Raw genomic sequence first — 21,905 nt, forward strand, 5'->3', positions numbered from 1 at the left:
CAGAACACAGGAAAAAAAGTACTCTGGGAGAAATGCACTTCTTATAAGTACGGGTACACATATATTTCAATGTTATTATCTGTCATGATAGTTGTCCTTTCACACTTGACTACGAATGCCCATAGGAAAGCATTTTGTGCGATTTCGCATTGCAGCAAAACACATGCAATTCCCCCAAGTGTGATCCCTGCCTCAGAGGAGTTGTGTTTAACTCCCCAAGCAGGTAACAAATGCAACAATGCTTATTTCTATATTTCACTGAGGACAGGAGGGACACTAACGTAGCTAAATGCATAGATATATACTTTATGCTCTGTAAGATGACAGGACCTTACTGCAACTTTCAGACTGAATTCCACAATAAGTTTTAAGCCTGTGCAACCTCATAGTGATAACTAGGAGCTATACGATTTCCATCCAGCCTACAGATGGAAAAGCTCTTGTAAAGCTTGCATGGCAGGCCTTTCTGTCCATCGAGCATTACAACTGTCATCTTACAGCAGATTACCGCTGTTTTCTTAAACTGCGGATAAGGAGAATGTAAGCACCAGTTGTCCGGTATGACTCGGGACAAATAGGGTTTTTTACATTTTTGAAATCGCCACACAGTGTAGCAAATACACAGAACTACCAGACCATTAGCGTTTCCAGAAGTAAAAAGGTAACAACCACTTACCTCACCAGGATGCAACAGATCCCAGTTGTCATTTATGTAGGTGATGAGTTCAAGTTCTGAATCAAAATACTTCTTTTTGTGAATAACACTTAGATTGTATAGGCAGAGGTGTGCTATGTCTACCCTGGAAGTCAAAGAACAAAATACCACATGTTTTTTTTACCAATAACCAAAGCAGTTTTAACTTAACCCTTTAACAGGAACAAAGCCTTCAGAGAGAGATTGAATATGACTAGACAATTTAAACACTGTTAAACGGAACCCGAGATGAGAATAATATGGAGGCTGCCATATTTATTTCCTTTTAAGCAATACCAGTTGCCTGGCTGCCCTGCTGGTCCTCTGCCTCTAATACTTTCAACCATAGACCCTGAACAAGCTTGCACAGCAGGTCGGGGTTTCTGACAATATTGTCAGAACTGACAAGATTAGCTGCATGCTTGTTTCTGGTGTAATCCTGTTCACTACTGCAGCCAAATAGATCAGCAGGACTGCCAGGCAACTAGTATTGTTTAAAAGGAAATAAATATGGCAGCCTCCATCTCACCCACCTCGGGTTCACTTTAAAGCATAATCACGTGAAAAGGGCTTAAAGAGACTCTGAAGCGAGAATAAATCTCGCTTCAGAGCTTATATTCAGCAGGGGCATGTGTGCCCCTGCTAAAACGCCACTATCCCGCGGCTGAACAGGGGTCCCTTACCCCCCAAATCCCCCTGCAAAATCAACGACCAACTTGGTCGTAGATTTTGCTGCTGTTGAGGCAGGGCTAACGGCTGCAACCCTGCCTCTCAGCGCCGTCTATCAGCGGCGCATTGCCGCCTCTCCCCCCTCTCAGCGAAGGAAGAAAGAGGGACGGTAAAGAGGCGGAGATACGCACTGATAGACGCGTGTGAGGCAGGGCTGCGTGCATTAGCCCTGCCTCAAACAGGAAGAGATCCCTGTGAGTAGACGAGGGGATTTGGGGGGTAAGGGACCTCCGTTTAGCCGCGGGATAGCAGCCTTTTAGCAGGGGCACACATGCCCCTGCTGAATATAAGAGCTGAAGCGAGTTTTATACTCGCTTCAGTCTCTCTTTAACTGAACACATTCAAAGTGGCCTCAAGATCACGTCTTAATTATAGCATCAACCTGCTATGCATATTTTTAGTACATGCAAACCATACAGCATTAATAAAGAATTGAACATAAGTACAGAAATACAATTAGGGTATCTGTTTTCTGTATAAAAAAAACAACAACAAAAAACCACAAAAATAAACCCTATCATGTTCCGACCTCTATACAGTTTCAGTATTTTAACAGGCTATATAAACAAAGGCATAATGTACATTTATATTACTCTAGTGTTTACCATGTTCACAGTGCACAGTAGTTCTGCACACTTAAAGAGAACCCGAGGTGGGTTTGAAGAATGTTATCTGCATACAGAGGCTGGATCTGCCTATACTGCCCAGCCTCTGTTGCTATCCCAAACCCCCCTAAGGTTCCCCTGCACTCTGCAATCCCTCATAAATCACAGCCACGCTGCTGACACACAGCTTGTCAGAGCTGGCTGTGTTTATCTCTATAGTGTCAGTCTGCTGCTCTCCCAGCCTCCTGCAGAACTCCTGTCCCCACCTGTGTCCCTTTCCTCCTCGCTGATTGGAGGGAAGGGGGCAGGGACCAGAGCTATGCAGGAGGTGGGGGAGCAGCCGAGACTGACACTACAGATGTAAACACAGCCTCACAGCAGAGCTGTGATTTATGAGGGATTGCAGAGTGCAGGGGGACCTTAGTGGGGTTTGGGATAGCAACAGAGGCTGGGCTGTATAGGCAGATCCAGCCTGTGTATGCAGATAACATTCTTTAAACACACCTCGGGTTCTCTTTAACTGTGAATGCTGCCTGTGGAATGATTCTGGCATTGCAGTAGACCCAGTGAAATTAAGGTGCAAAAAGCTTCATTTCCTGCCTTGGATAGACTTATGAACCAATATTAAAGAGCAGAATTCTGAAAATCGTTCACAATGCCCTTCATAAAGTTATAGTAGCTGCAGAGTAAAAATTAAAAATATTTAATGGCATACAGTCAAAACATGGCTTGTGTAGCCGTAACAAAATACAGATTTTTCTATATAAGTGGAGTCCACGTCTTGGCGCATGCCCAGAAAAACCTATTCAATAACCATTTGCAGAATAGGTTTAGTCTGACGGCGCTGGAACAGGGCTGAAGGAGGGTCCAAGAAGCCTCTGAACCAAGCGGGAGGGAGGGGTGGGCAACAGAAGTGACACGGGGGGGGGGGGGGGGAATACTGAAGGTACAGGGGAACAGAGGTGACAGAGTGGGACACTGAAGGTGCGGAGATGGAGATGGCAGAGTGTTCAGACAATAACAGATTCAGAACAAAAAAAAAACAAAAACAAAAAAAAAAAAAGAAGTGTTTTGTTTTGAAAGCCCCCATCTTGTTCATTAACTGGGGACTGCCTGAAATAAACGGATATAGTAAACCTCCAGGTCCCGACTATGCGCCTGTATAAATATATAATGTACGACTTATCCCGATATAGTAAACTTCTTGAACAGGTGCCTTGAAGTTTACTATAAAGAGATTCTACTGCAAAGCAGGTGCTTTCGGTGCACGCTGATGACCATGTAGCACCTGACTTGGGCGCCGTTATAGCACTAATGCTATAGTGGGCACGCCCAGAGCATGGTAATTTCGGGGTTTTGGTGAACGCCAGATGTCAAATTACTTCTCCCTCTGAGTTACTACGACTTGGAGGTGGAATAGTATTTTTCGCCACCGGGAATTTGAGCCGCAGCAGGAATTCAGCTCACCCCGCGCCCAACTGACTGGCGGCGTATACACACGTATGCATTCTACTAGGCCTGAACGATTTATCGTTTTTGCACCGAAATCACGATCACGGAAACGGCGATTCCGTGATCGTCAGAGTGGCGGTTTTTGCCGATATCCCGCGCCCTCCCGCTGTGCACTCCCCCTCGCCGCTCTGTGTACAAGTCGCGGCAGCTCAGTCCCGGCGGTGCGCTTGCAAACTTCGCTCTCCCGCTGTGCACTAGTGTTGTCCGGATCATGAACGATTCGGATCTTTGATCCGAATCTATTTTGTGAGTCGAATCATCCGAATCATTAAAATGAGTGATTTGGATTGCAAAAGGGGCGGGGCCAGGAGCGACACACCCCCTCTCAGCGGGCAGCGGGGTCCTGGAAGCAGAGCTGAGATGGATCGCTCTGTCGGATGGGAGGCAGCCTTGCAGGGAGACAGGTAGATGAGAGAGAGGGGACATGGGTGCCACTGCCAGATATGTGTAGAGCACACATACTGGCTATAACGTGTTGCTGATTATAGGCTGGCTGTTCCGTAGTTGTGCACTGTGAACACATTGGAAGCTTTTGGCTCAGCTCAGCACAGCTCAGTAACTTTGCAGGCACTGTGATTGCAGGGCAATATGATCCTCCCAAACAGCTGCACTTCACTTCTGGGAATGCTTTCTTTCACTGTGCGACATTTGCTTTCAAAGTACACAGATGAGCATATAGGTGAAATACATGTAAAGTATATGATTGCAGCATGTGGGTATTGTGTGCAAACATTTCTGCTCTCTGCTCGTCCCTCCTCCCTTCTCTGTCCACTCCCTGCCCTCTGTCCATCTTCTCCCCTTCTCTGTGTGTTCACCCCCTCCCCTTCTCCTGTCCACAGCAGGGAAAGACCTGTCCTGCTATTCATTTCACCCCCGAATGCTTCGGTAGTAAAATGATCCGAGATTCGGATCAAAGATCCGGATCTTTTCAATGATCCGATTCGAATCATCCGGATCATTGAAAAGATCCGAACTTCCCATCTCTACTGTGCACCGCCTCCTCCTCCGTCATCAGCTCTCTTAGCTTCTTCCTCTGCCTAGCGTGTCATCAGGTAGGCGGGCGCCGGGCAGCAGACTCCGCCCACAGGCTCTCACTCGTTTCCCTCTGCCTCTACCATCAGCATGTCCTTTGTAACGTCAGATGGGAAGAATGGTGGTTCCTGCCTCGGACAGATACGTGATGCTGTCAGATTGTAAATTTGATCTCCGCTTAGGCTAATGTAATCAAATCTCTCCAGATTTAATAGTTTTTTTTCCCTGTTATGACTGGAATGCAAGGCACATTGCCCGTGTCTATTTATATAGAATGTAAACAATGTGCAAATAGAAGAATCAGATTTTGATTCATGTCTTTAATGGATTGTTTTATTTTTACTCTCTTGTAGATCGTTGGGGATTAATGCATTTTTAAAGAGACAAATGCTGCTTAAATGTATGCAATCTTATTAATTCAGAGACCAAAAGTATTTGTGGAAGCGCGGTTATTGGCATGCAATTCCTGCACTGGTTCTCTGCCTCACCTGATCTTGGCACAGGACAGCAGCTGTGTAAAATTTAGCAATAATCCTTTAACTGACACCTGGCTCTTTTTACCAAAACATCACCTTTACTGAAGAAAAAACAGTACAAGTAAAATTTAAACGCTATCTAAGGTAAAATAAAAAAAGTAAAGTTTTCTTACCTGGGTCTTCTTCATGCCCTTAGAAGTCTATCTGCTTTAGTGCTCAAGTTGTGCTGTCCTCCAGGCTGGTACAGACCCCTCTTTAGGATCGATGGCCCCCGGCTAGGTTCTGTGCATGCACATCTCATGATCGTGCTGCTGCAGCCGGTAGCATTGCGCAGAACTCTGCGACTCAGCCGGGGTTGGCAATCTTAAAGATGGTACAGTGGCAGTCTGAAGGACAGTGGAACATCAGAGCTGCCCCAGGTAGACTTCTAGGGGCTGCAAAAAGCCCTAGGTAAGTAAAGCTTTATTTCACCTCAGAGCCTCGTTTTCCCTCTACCTCCAGTGCTAACAGGGCCTGTCAGTTAAAAATAGCGTGGCCAGCAATCAGGCTTAAGAAATGGAATTACAGTATCACAGCTCCGCCCCCTTTGCACAGCAGAATTCTGAGGCTAACAGCCTGCTAAGACTTGATTTGAAGAAAATCGTGGATCGAATCGAAATCGCAATTTCTAACAGAAATCGTGCAATTCAATCTTTTCCTAAAATCGTTCAGGCCTACATTGTACTGTATTGTGGACATTATTAAGCACCCAAAAGGCACTGAAAAGGGGTTTAATTTCATTGGGTCCTAAAGAAAATAAATTCTACTACAGAAGCATAATGTTAAACATACTTTTGCCATTTCAGTACTAGTAAAGTGTAAGTCCTTCACAGCTGGCAATTGTTAAAGTTGACCTTCTGTGCTGCTGAGTTATCTGAAGCAGAGCCCTATGGTATGTAGGATAAAGGTCACACCTCACATGGGTGAATAGATGATGTACATGGCACACATGAAGGAGCTGACATACAATATAGCTGGGCAGGAACACCACAAGTAATGACGAGATATATACTACAACATGGAGCCATAAAATTCAATGCACAACTCCAAATGCTCAAGAAGAAAAACAAACATTTTTTTTTAAATTTAAGCAAAACTAATCAGATCTAGAAAGAAGCCCTACATGTAGGAAAGCCACTGTAGTCATATTTTGTAGATAAGGTCTATAGAAGTGTTACGTAACACATTGATGATTTACCTCTATTTGAAGTTTGTATAGATTCTTGTCATTGCTCCAGCCCACAATAATTCAAAGTATTTATTTGTACATACTGCTGGTCCCTCTGCTCTGCTGCAGTAGGAGGAGTAAAAGGAAAATTTGGGAGTACAGGATTTGTTACCTAGCTTTGTCTGCAACTCATCGACTTTCACATAAAAACTGCAATAGTGCCATGTTGTAAACAAAAAAACAAACAAACCAACATTAATCCCTTATTTTGTATCTTGAATCCAGCAGACAGAACTGACTGAAGCGCTACTTTTCTTGTAACATGGCTTGACAGGCAAGGCTCAGGACCCTGTCATTCCTGGCCACACACACTTTCCCATTAGTGGTTTCCCAAAAACATACAGATAAGTTAATTGGCTTCCCTCTAAATTGGCCCTAGACTGCAACACCTACACTACACAGACATACAACTATGGTAGGAATTAGATTGTGAGCCCCTCTGTGGGACAGTTAAAGAGAAACTCCGACCAAGAATTTAACTTTATCCCAATCAATAGCCGATACCCCTTTTACATGAGAAATCTATTCCTTTTCACAAACAGACCATCAGGAGGCGCTGTACGGCTGATATTGTGGTGAAACCCCTCCCACAAGAAACTGAGTACGTACTCTTGGCAGTTTCCTGTCTGTGAACCTTGCTGCATTGTGGGAAATAGCTGTTTACAGCTGTTTCAAACTGCCAAAAAAGCATGCAGCAGCTACATCACCTGACCACAGTAAAAATGTCACCATGTAATAAAGGTCAGAATGTAAATCAGGGATTTAAAAGATTTTACAATGGGCAAACACTGACTACATCATTTATACATAATTATTGAAAAAATGAAGCACTTATTTTTCACTGGAGTTCCTCTTTAAGTGACAAGACTATATACTCTGTACATCGCTGCGGAAGATGTCGGCGCTATATAAATCAGGGCTGTGGAGTCGGAGTCAATGAGTCAGAGTAATTTTGGGTACCTAGAGTCGGTGGTTTCATAAACTGAGGAGTCGGATGATTTTTGTACAAAATTTACAGCCCTGGTAAGTATTAGACTAAGGAGTCGGAACCATTTTGGGCACCTGGAGTCAGAGTTGGAGTCGGCGGTTTCATAAACTGAGCAGTCGAAGTTGAAGTCGGATGATTTTTTTGTACCAACTCCACAGCCCTGATATAAATACTAAATAACAGTGGTTCTTGAAGTATCATCACTAACCAGGAACGCAGAGCTCCCACCACAGTGACAGGTGACAGAAGAAAGAGTGGTGGTGTAATCACATGACCACTGTATCCAACAAGAAAACAGTTTCACTGATTTTTACAATATGGCTTTAAAGGGATTTCCAAGAAATGTTACAGTTCTTCACTATGGTTATTTGCATGGTAGAAATGGTCTTTAAACCCAGAAAACAATTCCCCAAGTTAGGCTTCTTTTATTAAAAATCATAGACATGCTATATTTGCATACTTAATTTGAGTTTAGTTACCTGCCTTGCTAAAGCCTTGCACATATGCTAGATGGTTTTCAAAAAAAAATAGGCTAGATGGGGTCCATCTGTGATGAGAATCTGGTGTGTGTGTGTATGGAAGCCCAAACCCCTATGCTTCTCTACTAGATCCAAAGGCCCGGATCATCATGGACAAGCGCAGACCGATGGTATGGCTTTCCTCCTTAGCCCTTTCGCTCCATCGCGCCACCTTATAGCAATAATACGTGGTGCTAGTCTATAGGCTAGATAAGTGTTTGTAAAGCATTTGGTACTAAACTATAACCTGAGGGATTGAGTCCAGATACTAGAGAGTGTTTATATACCTTCAGTCCTATAAATTCTGCTGTCAGTATCTGCATCAATAGAGACTGCAATACACACACCTGATACAGTTAACACTTCAGCAACACAAGAAGTGACCAGAGCTAAAACCGCTCCCCCTGCCAAATCAAAATAGCTCAGTGCCAAAATCACTAGCAGAATTAAAATGCTCATTAAACCTGGTCATACTAGAAATGCATTGAAACCACTGGAGATACCTTGAGTAAATTAAACCCACTGACTTCTGAAAAGAATCAAAAATGGCAATCGGTATAATGTGAAATAGAAAAAAGTCAGGAAGTCAGAATGACAGTGCGGATTCATTAGAAAGGGTCATAAAAATTACTAAGTAAAAGATTTATAAACAGATTAAATGGATTTACCCATGAACTATGTTCAAGCTTACATTTAACAGCTCACACTTGTTAAAGGGTGTAAACTGCCCCCAATTTTTGCAAAGGAACATTAGATCTGAAAGTCTATTCCGTTCACTGAGACAGTTACTGCCCTGTCAGCTGCTGGACCTAACCACTTAAAAAAAAACTGTGCCTGTGTCTTGAGCATAACTACCCCCAAAAAAGAAAAAGGGAAAGGTTCTCTTTAAATGCAGATGGGTAAGGCTTACTTATTAACAAGCAGAGACTTTCACAGAGTAACCAGTATCAGTCAGCAATTGATTTTTCTTCTGAAAGCATTTAATGAAAAGTGAGGTTTCCTGCTATGGGCAAGTCAATCTGCACACTACAGTCCTTTCTATTGCATAATCAAAATTATTAAATCACTTTATACAAGTCTATTTTTTTTATTTAAGAGAGCTTCACAGGTAAGATGGATGAAGGGAGACCACCACTAATAAGCTGAATATTCAGATCTGGACGTTACAACACAGCTATGCCCCATCTGGCTTGAACACTCACCAGCGTAAAGATAGACGTTTGAGGTATTCTGGTCCAGAATTGCAGACTGAACAAATAAAGGTATAAAATCTGTGGAGGAAAAAGCAAAACAAAGCTTATTCTTTATCTTTTCATAATTCAGATTATTTTTACATTATTCTACACTCTACACAATAATTAGGCAGGTAAAAACACAACTCGCTTTAGAAGAGTATTTATCTTTAAAAAGAACTTACAGTGTAAAATAGAGAGCTTGCGATGTAAAGGATGCACAGATCGGCAGGTGGTAACAGACTTCACTCCTCCCCTTGACAAAGCTGCCATGGCGTTTTTTTTTCTAAAGTCTTCCAAAGCTCTGTGGCCGCGTACATATAATAGAGGCCGCTGGGAAAATTGGGCACAGGGTAAAGCCAAAAAAAAAAGTCTCTCCCTGCTCCAGCAAAAGTCCCAGCGGAGTTAATTACTATTCCCCCTCTAGGCCACCATGGACTTAGGGGTAAGATGTAATTCTTATTACGGCCTATGGTGGCACCAGCTGTGCCCAAATTTCTTGACAAGAGGGCACAGTTGCGGGTATTAATTATCTACTGCGATCCTGCGCAGGCGCGCTAGCGGCTCTTCCTTCAGGTTAAGGCGGAAATAACTGAACCCGATCGGATCCGCTCTACTGCGCAGGTGCAAAGAACTCGTGCCCGCGCAGTGGAGCAGATCGATCAGGTTGGGCTATTTCCACCTTAGACTCGCACAAAGAGCCACCAGTGCGCCTGCGCAGGACCGCGGTAGGTAAATATTTACCTCGCCGCTATTCGGGGTGTCCTGGCACGGCAACGGAGGGACGGAGGACGACGACAGAGGAAGCCTAGTTACGATCCAGAGGCTTCCCCCCTCCCGAAGCACCCCCAGGGCCCCCCCCCCCTTTTTTTAATACAGGTTTTCTTTAAAGTGTAACTCCAGTCACAGAAATAAAGAGTACAGCTTTCAGGGCAAAGCTGATTTCCAATAGCGAATTAAAGGCCCACTATCGGCGGCAAAGTAAAAAAAAAATAAGAAGTACATTTCTCCTAGACTAAAACCAACTATAAATTACATTCCTCCAATGGTCCTGTGGCTTACAGTAAGCAGTAAAAATCTGACAGACCTGACAGGTTTTTAACTAGTCCATGTCCTCATGGGGGATTTTACACGTACATATTATAACGTCGCCAGTGAGCTGGGCACAGGGCAGGCACGACGACTGCTCACACTACGGCCACTCAAATTTCCCGGTGACGTTAAATACTATTCCTCCTCTGAATCGTAGAAACTTGGAGGGAGATGTAATTCAGGGTCTGGCGATCACCAGAAACCCCAAATTACCCTTACGTGGGGCGAGCACTGCAGCATTACTGCCACAATGACTCCCAGCGCCAAAACAATCTGCTTTAGAATTTTAATGCCTACTTTAAAGGAGTTCTTTCGCGAATGAGGAAAAAAATAAAAAGTGGTTTATGCATAAACTATTTAATATCCTTCTAAAATAGTGTAAAGTTTTTAAAAAAAATGAATGGTTTCATCAACATGTAATGTAAACAGTGATGGATGACGGACTGGGAGGTTAATCCATTTGTTAGGGGTGTTTTTTTGTTTTACTTTCATTTCACAACCATAACTCCTGCCTACCTAGTTTTCAGTGGTATAGCAGGAATGGCGGTTATAGCTAGAATGGCTGAGCTCTGCTGAGCTCCTCAATGTGTTTACATTGTTGCTAAGCAACCAGAGGGCAGGAGCAGGGAGTCCTTTGTACAAAGAGTTATAAGCTGCTGGGAGAATCAGACAGAATCAGTCCCATCTACAACATATGATTATTTGTCAGTTTCGATTCAATTTGATTTGATTCATTGATTTGATTCAATCTGACATGTCCGATTCATGATTCGATTCAATTTGAATCGAATTGAATCATGAATCGGACATGTCAGATTGAATCAAATCGAATTAATCAAGTTGAATCGAAACTGACAAAGAATCATATGGTGTAGATGGGACTGATTCTGTCTGATTCTCCCAGCAGCTTATGACTCTTTGTACAAAGAACTCCCTGCTCCTGCCATCTGGTTGCTTAGCAACAATGTAAAAGCATATTGAGGAGATATAACCGCTTCCTGCTGCCAGTGGATTATACCACTGAAAACTAGGTAGGCAGGAGTTATGGTTGTGAAATGAAAGTAAAAAAAAAACACCCCTAACTAATGGATTAGCCTCCCAGTCCGTCACCCGTCACTGTTTACATTACATGTTGTATTGATGAAACCAATCATTTTTTTAAAAAAACATTTTTTACACTATTTTAGAAGGATGTTTAATAGTTTATGCATAAACCACTATTTTTTTCCTCATTTGCGAAAGAACTCCTTTAAATGACAGGAACATAGGGAAAAAGTAATTTATAGTGCATTTTATTCTGGGGGAAAAAAAGGGTACAATTTATATGTGTACACATCTATTTACATTTTTCCAAAATAGTGGTCCTTTCATGTAAGTAATTGGTTTAATTCTTGCAATTGTGGTCCAAAAAGTGTTGCAGACCTCATACTGTATGTCCTTAAAACGAGAAGGCTAGCAAATCCTTCTCCTGATGGCACCTTGCCTAATCCTTCAACTTCAAGGTTTGCTTTAAAGCTAGGTGGTAAAAGTCAAACAACTATAAATTAAGAATGTTAATGCCTGCGTCATGATAGGTTGACGTTACATGTTATTAACCATTCAGGTGCAGTCTGAAAACCTAGCAGCATCCCCTCAAATTTTGTTTCATGTACGAGTGTGTCATCAATCTGTATTAAACAATCTGCACACCTCAAGGTAATGCTAACTGTTCTTACCTGTCACCAAAAAGCATAGGCTTCTGCAAGCATTGCACGCAGGCCTCGTGGAACCACTGCTTGCATTTGCAGCACTGAAGCATCTTTAAGTACCATCTAGTTAGGGAGGAAGAAAGATAATAAATTAAACAAGGGTAATATTGGATACTATTTTTAATGAGTACTGGCAGTCTGTGATTGAGCAAAGATTAAACTAGTCAAGAGAAGTTGGTTGGGACCTTCCAGGGTATTAAACATCCTACAAGGCAACATCCAAACCTCTAATACTCCTGCTTCTGCACAAGTCCCGGCCGTGTTTATTACTATTCCCCTTCCAGGCCGCCATGGATAGTGGGGGAATTATATAATTTGGCTTTCAGTGATTGCTGGAGGCCGAATTATTGTGTTTTAAAGCGGAATATAACCCTGCATTTCAACTTTGCCCCTTAGGGCCCTTTTCCACCAGCGCGTTTGCGCTGGCTGAATCGCAAAAACGCAAACCGCTAGCGATTTTACAATCGCTACGGTTTGCTTTTTAACATGGGAATCGCGGTAGGTCATTTCCACTACCGCGATTCATTTTTGCCGGGAACGCGAACGCGCGGCGGAGCGATAATTGCTGCGATTTTGCTATGCAGTGCATAGCATAGCAAAATCGCGGCCGCGAACGTCGGGGAATCGCCGGTAATTGCGATTCAGCAATCGCTAGCGTTCAGCGTGAACGCTAGCGATTGCTAGTGGAAAAGGGCCCTTAAAGTTCCTTTAGATTTCTGCAGACGCATCCTAAGCTGAAAAGAGATACATTTTGTTTACAGAAATGTATCTGTGGCCTCAATTCACGGAGCATTATCAAACGTTTATCAAACACTTTATCAAACGTTTGATAATTTACCTCATGGGTAAAATCTAATTTTGAATTCACTAAGGTGTTATATATTTGTTGAACGTTTTATCGGTAAAACATTCGATAAATATATAACACCTTAGTAAATTTAAAATGAGATTTTACCCATGAGGTAAATTATCAAACGTTTGATAAAGTGTTTGATAAACGTTTGATAATGCTCCGTGAATTGAGGCCTAAGTGTTGAATGACTCATCTCGACTGAGAAGGAGCTTGGAGGACTGCCAAAGAGTGTGTAACTATCAATAGATACATAGAATGTAACAATCTGAACTTCTGCATATCTCTCCACGGAACTTGAAACGTCTGTGTTTAACCCTTCCAATGCTGGTCTAGTAAAAAAAAAAATGCTTTTTGCATATAATATGCTGTAAATAATATTTTAGAGCAAAGTTGAAATGCAGGGTTATATTCCGCTTTAAGTAACCTCGGCTCCGTCTTCTGACGGCGCCGTTACTCACTGAGCGCTGCTCAGTTTTGATGCATTTTGTAGTCTGTGGTGGCACCGGCTGCGCCCAAATCTAGCAGCGCCGAAAAGCACTGCTCCATTCTCTGTAGGATATCTGTATCTGTTAGGATAGTATCACCTGTCTCACTATTTCCAACTCCAATATAGCTCAGTTACAAAACTGAACTGACCCTGAACATTACCCCACAAGTATCTTAAAAATATCCTGCAGTTAAATTCGAGAATTTAAGAAAAGAGAGGGATATGGAGGCTGCCATATGCATTTCCTTTTACACAGTGCCAATTTCCTGGCTGTCCTGCTGATCCAATGCCTCTAATATTTAAAGAGAACCCGAGGTGGCTTTGTATAACGTTAGTGGGGCACAGAGGCTGGTTGGGCACACTAACACCAGCCTCTGTTGCCCCATCGTGTGTGTCAAAGACCCCCCTGCTCGCCGCTATACCCCCGCAATGCTGGCGACACGCAGCGTGTCGCCAGCACAATGTTTACCCTAGCGCTGTCTGTCAGCGCCGCTCCGCCGCCTCCTCCGCATCGCCGCTACCCGCCCTCGTCCCTTCCCTCACGCTGATTGGAGGGAAGGGACGAGGGCGGGTAGCGGCGATGCGGAGGAGGCGGGGGAGCGGCGCTGACAGACAGCGCTAGGGTAAACATTGTGCTGGCGACGCGCTGCGTGTCGCCAGCACTGCGGGGAGGATAGCGGCGAGCAGGGGGGTCTTTGACACACACAATGGGGCAACAGAGGCTGGTGTTAGTGTGCCCAACCAGCCTCTGTGCCCCACTAACGTTATACAAAGCCACCTCGGGTTCTCTTTAAGCCATAGCCCCTGAACAAGCATGTAGATCAGACGTTTGACGAATTTGACAAGATTAGCTGCATGCTTGTTTCAGGTATGCGATTCAGACAAATGCAGCTAAAGACATCAGCAAAACTTCCAGGAAATTGGTATTGTTTCAAATTGAATTAATAGTGCAGTCTCCATATCCCTTGCTTAAAGAAAACCTGTACTAAAAACAAATTCCCCTGGGGGATACTCACCTCAGTAGGGGAAGCCTCTGGACCCTATTGAGGCTTCCCCCGTCCTCCTGTGTCCCACGGCGGTCTTGCTGCAGCCCCCGGAACGCACAGGCGACAAATTCCGACAGCCTGTGCAATATTTACCTTTTCGGGCCCCAGCGGGGGCGCTGTTGCGGCTCTTCTGACGGAAATAGGTAAAATTAGCCGATCTCCGCCGGGTCCGCTCTACTGCGCAGGAGACTTGCGCCTGCGCAGTAGAGCGGCCTGACGGAGAGCGGCTATTTTTGCCCATCTCCGTGGGAAGAGCGGATACTGCGCCTGCGCTGGACCGAAGAGGACGGGGGAAGCCTCAATAGGATCCGGAGACTTCTCCCACCCGAGGTGAGTACTCCCCAGGGAAGTTTTTTTCATTACAGATTTTCTTTAAGGTTCCCTTTAAGTTCAACAAATGAGGCAAAGTGCTCTTGGGGCAATAGCCTTCAGTTTAATATTACTTTAGGCCCAGGAAATGGGGTCAAAGACAGCATTAAAAAATCCACACAGGTTGGAGATATACCAAAGTGATGTACACGGGGACAACCCTCCTCCCACCTCATTATGTCTGACAATAGCCTGCAGATGACTGGGGCAGCACCTGCACTAAATTTAAGACCCCTGAACTAAGTTAATACCATGCAGGTTCCGTGGATTTCCACCTCCAAGATTGTAGCAACACTGCTGTGATTTCCTACCAATCTCTGACCATAACTAGCATATCAGCCAGGAAGAACAGCTGGATGAATGGGAGTGCCAATGCCTGCCTCTCTCCAAAAGATAACTGCAGTATGACCAGCAAAATGATGTGTTGCAGCCCAAATAAAGGTGGAAATGTTTTCTTAGTATTTAAAGATTTTCTTGGGTTTATAAAAAAAATTTAGTTTCTAAATTTGCAATTACATTTGGTAGAGAAACACCATTTTAAAAAATTGGAACCAGGATCTATGTTCCTTGCCATAGCCATGCTATGTAATGAATGCCATTAGAAATGCATTGTACTCACTCTCCAGGGCCTCCGCAGTAGCAGTAACATTGCTGTACGTTCGTCTTGTGTCCTACATCCCATTCTAATTCATCCATATTATATGGCAGAGTCTGTTTCATGGCTTGCAGGGCTTTCGCGTTGGGTCCTTTCTTCAGTGCTCCTCCTCGCTTTAAAAAAAGCACAAGGAAAAACACTTTAAAAAAAACACACACCCTAGATTCTCTTATGTTTGGAGTTTAGTACACAAATGCTGTTTCATATAAAAGAAAAACAAATTTAAGTACAAGCTAAATTCAGAGATGGTATCAAAAATATTGCAGGAATTAGCACACTTTATAGGATTCCGAACACTCTTTGAAACCTTTAACATTTTATTTTTCCGCAAAGTATGATAAAGAATTTGTTTAACAGTGACACTCTGCTAACAATATAAATGGACTGCATCGTATATGGCTCCTGGGGGAGCCGACAAAGACTTACCGAGCCCTGAATAGCCAACAAGAAAATAAATAGAAGTAATAGTTAACACAAGACATCAATAAGCAAGAATATTCTGTTTTGAGCTGTACATTGACATGTCTAAATTTAAACACTAATAAAGTAATTTTGACTGTACTGATATGAAAAATGAATACAACTGAATGGGCTGTACATACGGTTTGAAGGTGCATACACACCTGTGATGTATGTCGCCCGTGAAGGATTGGGACCCAATCCCCTTGGGCGACATCACTGGGCCAGCCTGTACAGAGACATGTGTCAGCTGTGTAGCGGACAACGCGTTCTTTTGCTATGCGGAGGGACAACCGAGCAGCATGTGTGACGTCATGCAGAGGATGGGGGAGCTGCGGAATCCAAGAAATTGACCGCCACTCGGGTCAGTTGATCCCCAGGTGGATCGCTTTAAGGATGGCGGTTGGTGGCTGCCGTACACATGCCTGACTATTGGCTCAGTAGACTTTAAACGTGTGCACAAAGCTTTAGCACCCAGCAAATGCTACAACCAAGTCAGTTTAATTATTTTACTTTGAAGTCTTTTCAGGAATTTTTACATCAGTTTTCCGGTGTGGATTGGACATAAGTGGTTATGTTTTAAATACGCTTAATAATAGATAAGAACGGTAAGAAAACTGCCTACAAACACTTGAGAACTGTGAGAAATCCCCATATGGTGTGTAGACCAGTTATGCAGATTTTCAGTCAGGATAATGCAGAGATGCAAATTTATTGACGCCTTTTGGGCTCTTTCACTCTGGAAAATCACAAACCTTTTCCAAAACAAAATGCAGCCAAACGTAAGTACAGTAAAGTTACAATTGGATTATTGGGAATGCACTGGGTATTATTGGGAATACGGAATGCATTCCTGATTTTGTAAAAAGCTAATTGTCCTGCTGCATTTCTCCTACGTTTCGATTGAGGCCAACCTAGTGGAGAAAAAAATAAAAAAAATAAAAAAAAAATTATCGCAAAACTACTGCAATTCCAGTTTGCGATTGCTGGAGTGAAAGAGCCTTATGCCAGTCACACCAATTATAAAATAGCGATAACGCAGTCACAGCAAGCTTTTTCAGTGTTCCTCCTCCTGCAACCTCATCACTGTTCTTTATGGATAAGAAAACGTTTCTGAATTTATAAAGCAACTTGTTACAGGGTGAACTATTCTGCATAAATATCCCCATGCATGACAATACCAATGCTAGTCAAGAAGAAGCATCAACCAATGTTCTGCCTGCTGAAGCATTATAATTGCGTTATCTCCAGGTTACTACCGATATACTGCTGCACAAAGCCACTATTGTAATTAAAGCACACAGAAGTGGGGATAAAAGAAGTTAGACATCCAAGAAAAGGTAAGCCTCGGGAACCATCATACATCTTACTTGAGACCACCGCCCAGGATACTTTGAAAGTTTGCGGCCACACTCCTCTTTGCGCATAAGTGCTGCTCTACTGCATGAGTATGGCTGCCCCTGTGCAGTATTACAAATCCATTTGTGGACACGGGGCTTCAGCTTACTGAGCATGCGTGACCGTACATATGCAAGCACAGAAAGGCTGTGAGAGCACATGGGGCTGGAGGGGAGGAGATATACGGCTATAAGAACATATGCTGGATATATTCAGACGGTCGAGTGTGGCACTGTAGGGGCGGTGAGGAGATGAGAAGCCTCTGGACTATCCCTCTACCTAGGTAAGTAACATTTTATTTCATGCCGTCTCGGTTTCAGTTTAAGTAGCTTGCTTCATCACTTCACCTTGCTGCCTTTTCTTTTCTTTGGCCCAGTGCACACCGAGCGGATCCGCCGGCCGCATCCGCCTGTAAATCCGCATGGCTATTGTATTTCAATGGCCTGATGCACATCGGCGGTTTGAGGTTTTTAGCAAACCGCAAACGGCCCGCCGGCCGCATCCGCCTGTAAATCCGCATGGCTATTGTATTTCAATGGGCTAGTGCACACCGGCGGTTTGAGGTTTTTAGCAAACCACAAACGTGCCTCCTGCTGCACATTTGCGGTTTGCTAAAAACCTCAAACCGCCAGTGTGCACCAGCCCACTGAAATACAATAGCCATGCAGATTTACAGGTGGATGCGGCCGGCGGATCGCATCCAAATCCGCTCGGTGTGCACTGGGCCAAATCTCTGACATCCGCACCAAAAACCGCTAGCGTTTTGTGGATCTGCTAGCGGTTTTGGTGTGCACTGGGTCTTTCTTTCTGTGTCCTGGGTATAACAGTGATCCCATTCGTAACGTCCTGCGCATCACTCACCTGGAACAAGCATAGAGTGGCTTTTCAACTTCCTTGACCTACATATCTTCTCTATAGGTTTCCTTGATCTTCAGAACTTGTTCCACAACTATATTTATGAGATGCTTCCCTAACTAAAGTGAGACGAATAAGGAGACCGACATTTATTTCCTTTTAAACAATGCAGATTGCCTGGCCATCCTGCTGATCCTCTGCCACTAATACTTTTATGAAGGGAATATGGATTTTCCAATCGTTTTCTGATCGATTTCCATTCACTTTATGAGAAAATCCATCAGAAAAATGATCTAAATCCGATCGGACCTGTTGGAAATTCTCTATCAGGACATCCATCTGCCGAAAAAAACTCATGGTGTATTCCCAGCATTAGCCATAGACCCTGAACAAGCATGCAGATCAGGTGCTGAAGTATGACTGGATTAGCTGCATGCTTGTTTCATGTGTGTGATTCATACACTACTGATCCCAATGCGATCTGCAGTACTGCCAGGCAACTGCTATTTCTTAAAAAGAAAAAAAATTTGGCAGCCACCCCATATGCCTCTCATCTCAGGATCCCTTTAATCTGTATACTTGTTCTACAAATAACTATATCTGGATGGTCTCTAGACCTTGCCAGCTACTTATATATTGGTATATAATGGTTAAGTGCTCTGCCTCTGACACAGGAGACCAGGGTTCGAATCTCGGCTCTGCCTGTTCAGTAAGCCAGCACTAATTCAGTAGGAGACCTTTGGCAAGTCTCCCTTACACTGCTACTGCCAATAGAGCGCGCCGTAGTGGCTGCAGCTCTGCTCTGGCGCTTTGAGTCCGCAAGGAGAAAAGCGCAATATAAATGTTATTTGTCTTGTCTTGTCAATTTTAAAGAGACACTAATTTAGAAGAAAAGAAAACCCTGGGAGGTACTTACCTCTGGAGTGGGAAGTCTCTGGATCCTAATGAGCCTTCCCCCATCGTTCTTTATCCTTCCGTTCCAGCACTCGCTCCCCTGAAACCACAGCCGACAAGCATGTCATCTGTGGTGCAGCAGCGAATGCAATATTTACCTTCCCCGGATCCAGCGCAGGCGCAGTAGCGGCTTTCTGATCGGGCTCAGGCTGAAATAACTAAGCACGATCGGACCTGCTCTACAATGCAGGCGACTTTCGTCTGTGCAGTAGATCTGGCTCGGCTACTTCTGTCTAAGCCTGAATAGAAAGCCACTACTGCTCCTGTGCTGAAGCCAGAGAAGGTAAATAGGTCTGCCGTTTCGGGGCTGCCAACGCTGCAACCTAGGAACAGAGGACGGGGAAGCCTCAGGATCCAGAGGCTCCCCCCCTCCAGAGGTAAGTAAAGGGGGGGCGGGGGGTTATTAAAGGTTTTCTTTTAATAATTCTAATCAATTTTGTTTTAGCCAATTCTATTTTGTATTTTCTTGAAGAATAGGGGTTAAGTTCTGAGCTTACATTTACGTTTCGTTTTTTGCATAATTAGTAGGAATTTCTTGACATCTGTGCCAAGACAGCTATCAAAAGTAGTAATGTAATCAGTTCAGCAATAAAGCCAGATTCAATATTTCTGTTTTGATAATTTTAAGCAAGAATTTCCACATTAAATGACTGTGCTACCTTTAGAGACTTTATTACAAGGTACACGTTGCCAAAAAAAAAAAAAAAAAAAGTAGTAACTATGCAGTATTCTTACAAGTAACATGTACCTGCAGAACCAGTCTCTGCCAAATAATGCTAAACTGCCGAAGAAAAACTATGCGGAGTCAAAGCCTGCAGCATCCAAGTCAACACACGTTTAAAGATATGTCAACACCGACGATTTCCTGGCGTGTAAACGCAGAATTTTTATACCCAAAAAGCACCGTTGTGATCATACTGCAGTATTGCAGTTTTTGCAAGTGGAGATTACAAGCATCCTGTTTGCCAACTGCCCGTCTGGCGACGCCAAACCGCCAACAATCGCGTTAAAACTGGCATCAAAAATCCCCACCCAAAACAGTGGCGGCATTTACGAACGGTTTACCGAGCGTTTCTGCGCATTCTCCACTTTTCCCATAAGTCCTGTATTTCCTGTCACCTCGTTTCTTCCTTCTGCTCCAACCTGGCAAGATACAGAGTGCAGCCATTATTCTATGCAGCTTTTAGCACAAACATTTAAAGGACCACTGTATTTAAAGTTTGATATTTTGCTACACCTGCATTTACTTGTGTAACAGCAGAAAAATAAGTCCCTCAAAATAGTTTGGATTTAAATTTAAAAAAAATGCTCAAAAATTTACTGAAAGTGGAATTTTTTTTTTAGACTTACCACAGAAAATATATTTTATTCTATTGCTACCAGGGCCGTGAAGTCAGAGTGAGTAATTGAGTAATTTTGGGTACCTAGGAAGTCTCCTAAACTGAGGAGTCGGATGATTTTTTTTTAATAGACTCCACATCCCTGGCTGCTACTACATGAATGACTAAAGGAGAAGCAGATATAATTGCCCTTTAAATCAGTAAAAATGAAAAAAATACGGACTAATACAATGAAGTTTTTTGAAAACTATATTATACACTTATAAAAATTGTTAGTGAGGTGAGGGCCTGAATGAAACTGAAAAACAGTAATTATTAATCATCAGCTACAGCTTCAACATATGTACAGCAAAGGGGGGGGGGGGGGGGGGGGGGGAGAGAGAGAGAGAGAAATCACAGTATTTTCTGCTAAGCTCCGCTCCCATTGCTGCTGCAGAAGTGTCTATTCCGCCCCCACAATTCTCCCTTCATTACTGAGCAGCAACCTCGCAGTCACTATTGACATGGGAGGAGCAGGAGCACCAAAAAAGTCAGGCTGTCCTGGTTGTTCCACAATGGGACGTCATATGGGGCTGTGCAGGGAATGGAGAGCAACAAATAACAGCTCATAGTGTGAGGTGTCTGCAACTTATGGACAGCGATGTTGGCCACAAGCAGATTTTGAGAAAACCGTAAATACAAACAGATTTACACCACTATAAGATTATAAGAAGAAAACTACGGTGGGGAGTATATTCATCCTTCTAGATGGGACATGTGCAATTAGTGATATTTTAAATCACCGTAGGCACACTTTGAAGTGAAATTGATTAACACGTGGTTCATAATGCATGCTACTGTTAACCAATGCTTATTCGTAGTACTACAGCAGTGCCCTCAGACGTTCCACTCTGGCTTGCCCATATGCCCTATGACCGGTATTTTGAACGGCCCTTTTTTCCCCTAAGTGACTTAACCCTTTGTCTGTACTGGTGCAGATAGGACAACATCCTGGCAATCCCATGATGCCCGCCTCTATGTAGTGTGCAATGACCTCAGGCATATTATGGTTACACACCAAGCACACATCATCACAAAGGGTCAGGAGCCAGCGAGTGGCAAAGGTAGTAGTGATATATGCTCCGCAATTCTGCCCCAAAGCATCTTTAAGTCATCAGATTGGTCGCCTGAAAACCTCCATGACCATTTCAGGTGACTCAACAAAAGATATATTAGCTGGATAGTGTGCCGGTTAAAGACACCACGTTTGATATAAGAGACCAGGGTCTGTCTGGAGCCAATGCTTGTTCATTAAGGAGTCCTTGAGCAAAACTCCCCCTAACGCTCCAGGGTCAGCTACTGTGACCATCCAAAGTGGCTACAGCTCTCAATCACTTTGATAGAAACAAGGCATTATACAAGTGTTACGATTTCAATAAATAATGCCTCAGTAAGGCATTCACCTACAAGGAGGAATTCTCTTTCAAGGTTCTCTCTATAGACATGCTGGGCAGCATTGTCTCTCTTTCAGAGAGGGAAGGAGGGATGACAAGCAACAACTGAAGAAACTAAGCTAGCAATCATCTGAGGATTGCTTAAATGGAAGGGACTATATGC

General features: G+C 43.5%; 1 protein-coding gene across 3 annotated transcripts in view; it reads right to left on the bottom strand.

Annotated features, from left to right (window-relative positions):
- Positions 1 to 21,905, bottom strand: part of MTF2 (metal response element binding transcription factor 2) — a 64,823-nt gene that overhangs the window by 21,914 nt on the left and 21,004 nt on the right. For 2 of the 3 annotated variants that reach the window (XM_068239791.1, XM_068239790.1), the window contains exons 6-10: positions 20,035 to 20,112; positions 15,268 to 15,416; positions 11,861 to 11,956; positions 9,024 to 9,092; positions 677 to 800 (exon numbers count right to left, since the gene is read on the bottom strand). In XM_068239791.1, the coding sequence (XP_068095892.1) occupies positions 677 to 800; positions 9,024 to 9,092; positions 11,861 to 11,956; positions 15,268 to 15,416; positions 20,035 to 20,112 (516 nt within the window). The remainder of the gene's footprint in view (positions 1 to 676; positions 801 to 9,023; positions 9,093 to 11,860; positions 11,957 to 15,267; positions 15,417 to 20,034; positions 20,113 to 21,905) is intronic. The other variant, XM_068239792.1, reaches the window with a different exon arrangement.

This window comes from Hyperolius riggenbachi, chromosome 6 (genome assembly GCF_040937935.1).
Source record: "Hyperolius riggenbachi isolate aHypRig1 chromosome 6, aHypRig1.pri, whole genome shotgun sequence".
Lineage (NCBI taxonomy): Eukaryota > Metazoa > Chordata > Amphibia > Anura > Hyperoliidae > Hyperolius > Hyperolius riggenbachi.